Source organism: Pistacia vera, unplaced genomic scaffold (assembly GCF_008641045.1).
Source record: "Pistacia vera cultivar Batoury unplaced genomic scaffold, PisVer_v2 Contig323, whole genome shotgun sequence".
Lineage (NCBI taxonomy): Eukaryota > Viridiplantae > Streptophyta > Magnoliopsida > Sapindales > Anacardiaceae > Pistacia > Pistacia vera.
In genome coordinates this window covers 1,369,943-1,381,137 of record NW_022196139.1, presented here as the reverse complement: position 1 = coordinate 1,381,137, position 11,195 = coordinate 1,369,943, and the positions used below count along the sequence as shown (strand labels likewise).

The following is an 11,195-nucleotide window of genomic DNA, read 5'->3' as shown; positions in this document are numbered from 1 at the left end:
ATCCTGGGGTTGTTCCCTGTGGCATGATGAAAAGCTGTTTTGTGAGAAAATAAGAGTGGTTTATTCTGTTTTCACCCACCTCACTTCTTTCACGTCTTATGGTTTTTGTTGTTTTTAACCGCTGGTTCTAGATTTGCCACTCAATCTTGGAATAGATGCTATATAAATCTTCTACCCAGTATATATATATATATATATATATATATATATATAACAAACTAGGTTTGGTGGATTTGAAGTCATTTAATTTGTGTTGTTTAGACTAAACCAAATATTATTATGCCGTTCAAATATCATAAAATTTTACGTTTTTCAATGAGTAAACTGACTTTTTTTTAATCCTAATAATAGTTTAATGACATTTTCTCATCCCAGACTTTTAAAATATCATTATCTCACAAAAAAAAAAAAAAAATACATTGAATGATACTTTCCCCATTGGTCCCACCAATCGCCGACTGATTTTAGCATCGTTACGACCTCACACCACTATCATTCTCTTTTTCGATCATCATTCATCAAAACCTCTCAAACTTTACTCTCGTTGATCTTGTTAATTGTCGACAATCGAACGATTAGGGTTTACACAGTCACTTTTCCTAAGTCAAATTTTAACCAATCACAACTAGCGACATTCTCTATTCAAAAGCCTCAAAAGAATGGGCCGGCTTTGCTCTCCATTCGCCGCATAATCAGAAAGTGTATTTTTTTGGGTGAAAAAATGGTGTTTTAAACCATTCTTTGGGTGGGAAAAAAGTCCTTTTAACTCATTTTCAATTTCCATAGATAGGTTGTAAAAACATAAATGATCTGGTAGGACACTAACTTAGACTTTTATACCACCGAATTGAAATGTAAAAGGGCATGTGTATTATAGTTGACAATTACGACAACATTTAGAAAGAATCTTACTGTATGAACATGACCATCATACAAATCCAAGTGCATATTCCAACTACGATTTGCGGATACGATATGACGTAGCACTACGTTTAAACACAATTGATTCTACAGACTACCATAGATTTGTATCGACATTAGCCGGCATCCTCCATTAGTGCATTATAACATCACGCATTTGGCTACATAAGTTGCCATTCAATGAACAGGTTACGATGCGAATGGTGTATAATGTCAGCACTCAAATAATGCACCAAACAAGTCTTGAAATTTTTTATCAATGGTTTTGTTCAATAAGTTGCCAAAGTGTATGACTGCCTTAGAGGTGGGCAAGGACCGGTCCCTTGTGGGCCCAGGCCTAGGCCCGTTTGGGATTGATCCTAAATAGGACCAGTCACTCATGCAGGCCCATGAGAAAAACCAAGACCCGGACCAGGCCTTAGGCCTGGCCAGGTCCCATGGGTCTTGGATAATTTTATTTTTCCCCTTCAATTTTTTTTATATTTTGGGGACAAAACAAAATTTTATAGGGGGTTTTTAGTATTTTTTAGAGGTAAAATTTAAAAAATTTATAAATTTTTTAGACCTGAAGATTTTTTTTTAAATAAATTTTATAAAATTTCATTTTAACCCTCATAATTTATATTTATTTTAAAATTAATAGGGGGTTTTAGTAATTTGACAAGGGACTATATTAAAAAAATACAAAAAAATTTGGTCCTAGGCCCGGGCCTTGGAGGAGGGCCCAGTGGAGGGCTTGAGCCCTCCTCCTTAGGCCTGGTCCCGTTTTGGGACCAGGTCTCCTAGGTCCGGTCCTCTCAAGGACTGGTCCTACGACCAGGTTTTGAAGCTGGGCTTTTGGGCCCGATCCCAAATGCCCAGCTCTAGACTGCCTCAATACATACTAGAAATAATAGCAAAAAATCTTTTGATAACACTGATTCCTATTTCTCAAAGATATTTGAGGATCAAGACAATTGGCTAAATTCTACTAAATTATTTCATAGAAGTTCATTTATATCTTCTTTTTATAAACCAAATCGACTTTTCCTCCTTAAGAGTCAAATAACTTGATGAACTTTTTATTATTAAGAAAAAAGCTTCCTGATTATGCTATTAAAAGGCATATATATTCCAGGGATAAAAAGGGCAGTTTATGCAGTCAATAATGCACATTTGGAAACTCATTTTGCCTGAGAATTTTCTGTTTCGTCTTTGGTTCCTGTTTTATGGTAAATACAAAGAACACTTATACTTTAAAGCAACAATCTAGAACCGGAACCTACCCTGTGAGGGTCGGTTTCAGGTTAGAATCGAAACTGAAACCCCGAGTATTCGTCGGTTCTAGTTCCGGCCAATTCTTTATACACCCCTAATTTTGAATCCAATATCACCCCAGAGCAGATGAAATAAATCCATTTTATGAGATATTAGACCATTACAAACTTTGGCCACCCAAAATTTTATAAAGTAATTTTAATACTATTATTGATTCTTATAATTTTCTAATATTAATTAATATCTGATGAAGTGAAGATAAATTAAAATATTGTTAATAAAGATAAATTGAAACTTAATATTACAAATAAAAATAATCGATCTTGCAAATTTATCGATGTTTATATAAATCAACATAAAAACATGACATTTAGCAATACCTTAAATCATTTATGAAAATGGCATTAAATATTATAGGCTCATAGAAATCTATATAGATTACTAACTGTTAAAATTTTTTTTTTTTTTTTGTGGGGTGATTGGGGTTATTCAGACTAGTTTGTACGTATTTTAATTAATCATCTGACACCTTGAAGAATGTTGTAAAATTTAACGAGTATATATATAAAAGGAATAGATAAATTGATTGTCACCTTAATTATTTATACCTTTACAACCATCATGATCCGCTCGATTATAATAGTTTGTGACAAGCACCCTTTTTTCATTGATTGCTGTAGCAAAAAGCCCAACCATTGCAGCAATCTGTGCCCCGATTCCATAGACGGCTGATCTTTCCCAGTCTGCTACCAGAAATCTTACACCAGGATCACTGCAGTTTGATGGATGCTGATAAACCCATAAATCCCGTTGCACTTTCCTGGTAAGGGGATAATTATCCTCGTCTGACCCTGTAATCTACAACAAGAAGCTCAAATATTTGGAATGCATATTCAAACAGAAGCTGGTAAAAACTATTATAAGTCCTGAAATGCATTGCATTGTTCAACCTTGCTTTTTCTTACGTAAAAAATTAATTGTTAATATATTTGAGAAATTTAAAAAAAAAAAAAACTTGTTAAAATAAATACGTAGTTTAGTAATTTTTTTTTTTTTTTTTGGTAATCAGGGTATTCGGGCCAGTTTACGTGCATTTCAGGGTCTCTTGAACACCCTATAAACCCAAAGGATCGGGTAAGTCACAATGTGGAAAAGTCACAATGCGATAGATGACCTCAAGGTTCGAACCTAAAAAGTCAAAGAAGGGAGCAAACCTCATTGACCGCCAGGCCTATCCCTTGGGGTTAGTTTAATAATTTTACATGTATCATATTACACTTCCAACGACAAAACCAACTTAAAAATTAACTATTATTGAGTGGTCTAATGATAAAAAAGCAAAAGAAGGTTCTATGAAATCTTGAGTTTAAGTCTCTCCAGACATTAATAGGTTAACCACTTAGGCTTTTATTCGATCGACAGTTCTAGGACCTCAAGAGATTAGTTGAGGTGCGCTTAATCTGTCTTGGACACCCATGGTGATAAAAAAGAAAAAAATTTAAAAATTTAACGCAAACGACAAATCCAATTTAAAAGCCTTAATGATATTCATACCCAAGGAGGATAAACACCTTCCGAAATGTCACGATGCCTAAATTGTTGAATTTGTTCATTGGCCTCCGATGCTGCATACATGTCCAGTCGTCCCTTCCAGCTTGTCCATGGAGGGAAGTTTCCGTTCTTAGAACGGGTATCAAGACGTGTATTTACTCTAGCACTCAACTTGCAGTCCTCAAAATGAGGAGCATTGGGCACACTGGATCTTTCTATTCCAAATCTTTGTAAAAACTCTCTTTCTTCCATTACTGGATCAGTAAGTAAAGCACTCCATGCTGAATACAACAACGAAACTCTCTCATCCTCATCTTCTCTTTCACTTCGATGTGAATCAAATTTGCAGTCTGTACTTGTAACCATATCTACAATAAAATTTAAGAAACAAAAGAAAGAAAGAAAAATCACAAGAAGAAATCATTTCACTTACTGATCATGTCTGAACTTGAATTCACAGGTGGAGTTCCCATTGAAATGGAAGAAAATGAAATCCCACCAAACTCTAAACTACCAAATGAAGTAAGAGTAGCAAGAAACAAAGAGGTGAGGCAGACCCCGGAGAGAAAAACCACCACACAAATTTGACAAGGAAATGAACTCCCCATTTGCAGAGCTCTCTGTGATACAACTCTTTCAAGAGTCTTCTGTTTTAGTACCTGTACCTCCATTTTTGTTTTCCCTTCTTCTTCACCAAAATTTGTCAAGTAATTCAAATATGACTTCCCAAGTTACAACTGAACTTAATTATTCCAAACAGAAAAAATATGAATAGAGATTTTACTCCATTTATACTCACAAGAACCTCAATAAAAAGCAGTCTTCGAAAAAACAGAAGAAAAATTGAAGATAGAAACTTAAGTTAAAGCAAAAAGACAGTAGGACAGTTAAGGACAATGAAGTAAACAGAAGTTGACTATAACATCATCAATCAAACCAACTTCCACTAGGGAAGCTAAAGAAATGAGCTCATAGCTGTAACTGGATTATAATCTAATTAATCCTTCTTATGGCTAAATTAATTGTCCCCCCTCAACTTTTAAATTACCACCTCTGGTTTTGGAAACTAACAACTTCCTACCCACCGTTAATCTTTGTCAAACTAATTTATAGTTGGACTAACTTTTTTTTTGTTTTTTGGATGATCAGAGAGGTGTTCGAGCCAACGTACGTGCACTTCAATTAATCTCTTGGGACCCTTGAAGTTGAACTACCTGTGTGATAAGAGCTCCAGTGATTACTCTTATTAGTAACCGATGAGAGACTTGAATTCATGACCTCTTAAGTAATATACCCAAGATTTCCTATCGAACCATTCCGTCACCCAAAGATAGTTTAATTGAACTAACTTTAATTGATAAAATACCAAATTTACCCTTATAAATAAATATTAAATATAAATCAAACTATTACTAACAATGAAATATCCTAAATTAAAAAATAAATCATCTTTATATATACATTGAAAAATGACATTAATATCCATATTCCGTAAAGTTTAACAGATGAGTTAAAAAAATGAGTAAGAAGTTGCTAGTTTGTCAAACCAGGGATGACAAGTGGTACTTTTTTGAAAGTTAAGGTGGGATAATGATATTCAGCCTTTCATTAAAAGTCATATGCACAAAGACACATGCCCTGATAACCAAAACCAAGATATAAACACATGCCCAGAAAACTGTAAAATAAAAACCAAGATATTAAAAAAGATGCTGCAATAGGCAAGTTGTTAGAAACCTCCAAACTGTAAGCTCTGTAACTTAAGTCTTCGTTTGTTTATATAACACATAGTACAAAATGCTGTAATAAAATAAAACTAGAAATGAATGACTCCATAATTTGAGCACAAACCCAGGCACAGAAGTAGGAGAAGAGAGAAATAGATAAAGATCAAGGCATTGGAAAGCTAACCCCAATGTTTAGTTCACTCAAGTCTTCTGTTTTCTCTCTCATATCCCAATTCTCTAGTCTTAATCATAGCTAGCTGTCATTCCCAAGACATGTAACGAAGTAAAACTAAAGAACACATGTTTGTTGAATGGAGTAGTGAAATCATGGAAATATTTTTCACCTTAATTAGCTTAGAAACATAAATTTTTTGAACAAGATCTAGGAGTCACCCATTGGAGATTGGTTTCTAATGTTCTGAAAACTGGACCGGGCATTGACCTTGTCAATGGTTTGGTTCCCAGGTTGCCTGGTCCAACCGATCGATCAGACTGGGGACATCATCAATCTCTCATTAGTCCTTGTAGGTTTGAAGTCCAGTAAAAAAACCCCTACAAAATTTCATGCGTCCCTATAGGTTGAAATATAGCAAAAACAACCCTAAGATTTGGGCAATTGCTAGAGTTCGAAATGATGGGGCTTTTGATGTAGAGATATCAATGACTCTTATGGTGGTGTCAAGGAGTTCGAACGGCATCGAAATCAAGAAGGAAGGCTGTCGATCGTGCAAATAAAAAGTGGACGATGAGTGACGAACGGTAGAATGGTGGCCACTGAAAATGGAAGGGTTTTGTTGTGGAGATGCCAACGAGTCTTATGGTGGTGCTATCTCCATCGAGCGATGTCGGAATCAAGTAGGATTAACTTGTGGTTGGATCGCGATTCTGCACTATTTCGACGGTCCAATTGCAGGTCAATCTGGTTTAACTGCCATCTTCAGTTTCAGGGAACAATTGGATCGGAGAGGACGCTGATTCCCGGTCAGATCGGTCAGTCCGGTTTTCAAAACACCAAGTTCACTATAAACTTTCGCCCGTAACCATGAAGCCATTGGACAATGAACGAACGAATGGGCAGAGGGCTCTGCCTCTTTTTCGCAAATAACACACCAATGGGTCCTCATTTCAACATACTGAGTTTCCAATATCTCTTCATCAAATGGGACCAATGTGATCTGGTTTTCTGTTTACATCGTGTCACACAGCATGCTCAAAAACTGCAACATCAACCGAGTCTTCAATTTGTTATTTTCTTAAAACATGTAANTACTAAAGATTTTAATACATTAATTAAGAAAAAAGTAGTTAATAATCTATTTGAAGATTAATCAAACGATTAAATATTTGTTTTATTCTTATATGGTTTGGTTTTTCTTTTTTAGTCGAGATATTCGAATTAATTTGTGCGTATCTCAATGAATTTTTGAACCTGTAAGTCTAATGAGTTAATGGCTAAAGTTTTACTATCGGACCACAAGAGTAATGGTTAGGTTCAGGTTTTCTCGTAAACATTTATATGACTAATATTTCTCAGCAAATAAATTTACTCATATTGGGAAAATTTTCATAATATTATAAATTTCGAAAGAAAGATAAAGAATTAGAGGTATTAATATGTTAATTACATAATTATAAGAAAGATAAAGAATTAGAGGTATTAATATGTTAATTACATAATTATAACATGTAAAATATATTTCTTTTTCAACTTTATCTAATGACCAAGTTAATCTTCATTTTTATTTTTTACGAGAATATTCAAGTCATTTTATGCGTACTTCAACTGATTTCTCGAAACTTTAAAACTATTGATCAGATAAGAGTTTTAGTAATTATCCTTATTAATATGTGAGGAGAGACTCGAATTTAAAATCTTTTTACTAATACATCCAAGAATTCTTATTAAAAAAAAAAGTTAAATTTTCAGTTAAATTTATTTATTTTTAAAAGTACTTTTTGCTAAATTTTATAGTAAATAAAAGATGATGTTTGTAATAAGATGGCCCCGGGAAGGTGATGTCTCGTGAGAACTAGAGGTAGAAAAATAACCCGCCCGGTCTGACCCGACCCCAGCCTGCGGGGGGTTGGTCCTAACCGGCCTGCCAACAAAGGCAGGCCGAGTTAGGCCCGCCAACCTGAACCCGCCGGGTTAGGCTGCGGGCCGGGCCGGGTTAGCCATATTTTTTTGTTTTTTATTTTATTTTGTTTTATTTATTTAACTTTTTAAATAAATAATTAATAATTTATAAATGTAATTGTTTTTAGTTAGCTTTTCAAATATCAATAATTCAATTAAATTAATTTTTTTTTGTTAACATTTCAAATATTAATTCAATTTTATTATAATAAAATTGTAATATAAGAAAAATTAGATTTATTCATTCAATTGATGAAATTTTAGCAATTTTAGTAGAAGAATGAATTATATTTTATACAAGACATAAAAATTTGAGAATAAGATTTTAGTATTTTTTTTTTTTTTATATTTTACATACCATAAAAAATAATAATAACAATATGTCAAATATTACGAAATTTTATACATTTTAATATATGATTTAGAAGTATAGTTTAATATTATTGTGTAAAATTATTTGTCAGAGTTCAATTATAATAGTTTAATTAAAAGAATTAAAAAAATGGGGAAAACTTGAAAAAAATAATTAATTTTTAATTTTTTTTGGGCCAACCCGACAGGTTGGTTAATACAAACAAAATAGCAATCCGTCGGGTTGATGGGTTGCCGTATAGCAACCCGGTCCGATCGGGGATTGTATGTGAGTTGGGTTAACCCTGTTCGTCTTAACCCAGCTCGCCTATAAGACGGTTCGGATTAAATCCTCTTTAATGTGGGCTGGGTTTAGGGTTAATCTGCCTAACCGGGCCTATTTGTTTCACCTTTGCTCGTGAATGAATAATATTGGAGTTTTGTGGGAACCTGTAAAGGAGGCTTTGCTTTATTGTGGTTTGATCAAGGCCGTTGGAAGGTCTGATGATCAAGGGACAAGGATTGAGGAGGTGGGGACCATTAAAGTTAATGGATGGGAATGATTACGGCAGCATTGAAAAATCCAAGTATGCTTTATCTAACTTTACCGAGGTGGTCGGGCGGCGGTTGGGGAGTTTGGACCACGTTGCCATCTCGTTACGGTATGTTTCTACTTTCTCGTTTAATTTTTATTGGCTTACGAGAAATTGAAAATTTTTCTCCTATTGGGGAAATATGAAACAGGCAACAACTGGAGTGTTCCATACTTTGATTACAAGCGTACGAATGAAATTTAATGTTATGGAGGGTGAGGGATTACCAACCATCTCTCTCTCTCTCTATATATATATATATATATATAGTGTGTGTGTGTGTGTGCAGAGAGAGAGAGAGAGAGAGAGAGAGAGAGATTGTTTGCCATGTGACATATTTTTGGAAGCTATAAAATTGTTTCATTTTAACACATTAGATTGACAAGTTAGTTAAATTACTCTATCTTGACACGCTAGATTAGTATTTATTACGTCATCTATACCCTTACAGGTTGTTCGCTATGTGACACATTTTTTAAAATTTTAAAGTTGCTATTTTGACACATTGGATTGACAAGCCAGTCAAATTGTTTAATCTTGACACGTTGGGTTGGTATTTATTAATAATAACACAGGTGCATTGCATTGACATTCCAAATATGTGAATTAATAACAAATATACAGGTGTATTGGATTGCTATTACTTATTGCATCGTATTGACATTGAAAAACTCTCTTCGTATTTAATTGCGTTGGTATTCGGAAGGTCTAATTAAGGGGTTATAAAAGGGTCGCATGTTTAATTGTGGATCATCGCAATTTGTTAGTTGGTGTCAACAATATGTGTGATATTTTGTTAATTGTTTATAGGCTATGTTAGTTTGTGTAATAATATGTCTGCTCTTCGTGTTTTTTTCTTATTATTTATGTTTTTGTTGTTGTTTACAAGTCAAAGATAATGAAGCAGCATGGAGTAAAGACAGGGTGTACGATTGATACTGTCAAATGAGTTGTTATTTTGATTTGTTCTTCTGAACTGTAAGTATTTTTTCTAACTATTTTAATGTGAAACTGTAAGTATGTTTCCTATCTATTTTAACGGTTATTGTTAGATTGAATGATTGTTTTTGTTCGGTCAATTTATTTGAATGATTAATTGTGTTATTCCTTCTGAATGGTAAGTCTGTTCCTAGATAATTTTAATATGAAGATTAATTAACTTTCGTTGTTTCCGTTTTTAGGTACCAGTTTTTATACGAATTGATAATTGTTCGTTAACGATGTTAACATGAAGATTGATTACATTTTATTGTGTTTGTTGTCAAGGGGATGAGGATATACGTTTATTATTTTGTTTGTAGAGTTATTTTTTCGTTGTGTCTATTCTGCCGATTGACCGGCACGAAATGTTAATTCGTTGATTATGTTGATTTCGTTTTTAGGTTATAGGAAAAAAGTTGATGTGTTCATACAAGGGTCAGCATGTTCTGTACCAAGTTGTGTTTATTAAGTCTTTGGTAAGGTTATTGATTTGGAATGTTTGTGGTTGCAGTCAATCGGTGTGAACTACATGAAACAACATGAATTGATCAGCTTACAATTTCTGTCGAACAGTGAGTATTTGTTGTCGGTATATTCATACTATGGCAATTAGTTTTTCTCTGTATTGTTGACGCTGAGTAACATTAAACTTTGATGGTTTGTATTTTGTTTAAATTTTTTTTTTTTTACTGATTTATGTATCATGATATCTATTTGTCCCAGGCGATATGTGAGTATTTGTTTTGGGACTGAACTACATGAAACATTTATGGATTGTTTTATGTTAACAAGGCTTGTATGAGTACTGTTTTTGCTAGTTTTGTTTTCAGGTGACACAATCGACCCTCAATTATCATCGATTTGTGTTGCTTGGTGCACTGTTGTCACAAAGTAGCATTATCTGATAGTAGTTGAGGTTCGATTTTGTGATTTATGAATGAAATCTTATTGTATCAGAGTTGGTCATTGTGGATGTCAACAATTTGTGCTGTGAGGGTGTCATGGTTACTTTTCTGGATGATGGTAATGGTGAGTCAGAGATTTGGTTATTCTAGTTTAGTGTTGCTAGATTGTGAACATTTGCGTTTTGAAATTTAATGATGTAAAGATTAGTTGGTTTTATTCAATATACGGTGATTTGGAGATATTCAACTGTGTGTCCCAATCATCTATGTATTTATTACTACTCAGACAATATATCAAAGGTGTGCTTTCTGGATCATGATATTTTATGGGAATGAATTATAACAAACAAATCGAGTTTTTTTATTTCTTTTAACAATATGTGGGTATTGCATTGGCATCACGAAGATTTAACCATTTTGACATCCTTATAATGTTTTCTAAGTTGTGGGTTTAACAAAATATTTACTATTCTTTCCTTTGGACCTGCGCCAATGAAATATTCGTAAATCTCACTGTCTGACACTTCATTTGACTATAAAAAATAACCTGAAAGTGATCGATATAGTATCGGATGGAATTGTATCAATGTATACAAATTCCGATCAAATTCATAGTTTAGCAGTGTTCCTAGAAAAGTTATAACAAATTATAAATGCAATTAATTGCATCCTGGTTATGGTTCGGCAGTGCAATGTAGACCTCTATGATACCTTCATCTGTTCAAAATTTCAAGCATTCTTAGATGATGGATGAATTATATATCAGTGTTTG

General features: G+C 33.7%; 1 protein-coding gene across 1 annotated transcript; it reads right to left on the bottom strand.

Annotated features, from left to right (window-relative positions):
• Positions 1 to 2,786: 2,786 nt before the first annotated feature.
• Positions 2,787 to 4,400, bottom strand: LOC116137366 (the record flags this gene model as incomplete). Its single annotated transcript, XM_031423048.1, has 3 exons — positions 4,163 to 4,400; positions 3,733 to 4,079; positions 2,787 to 3,036 (listed from the first exon to the last, which is right to left on the bottom strand). Coding segments are annotated over exons 1-3 (835 nt in total), but the record flags the coding sequence as incomplete, so codon positions are not given.
• Between the last annotated feature and the right edge of the window lie 6,795 nt (positions 4,401 to 11,195).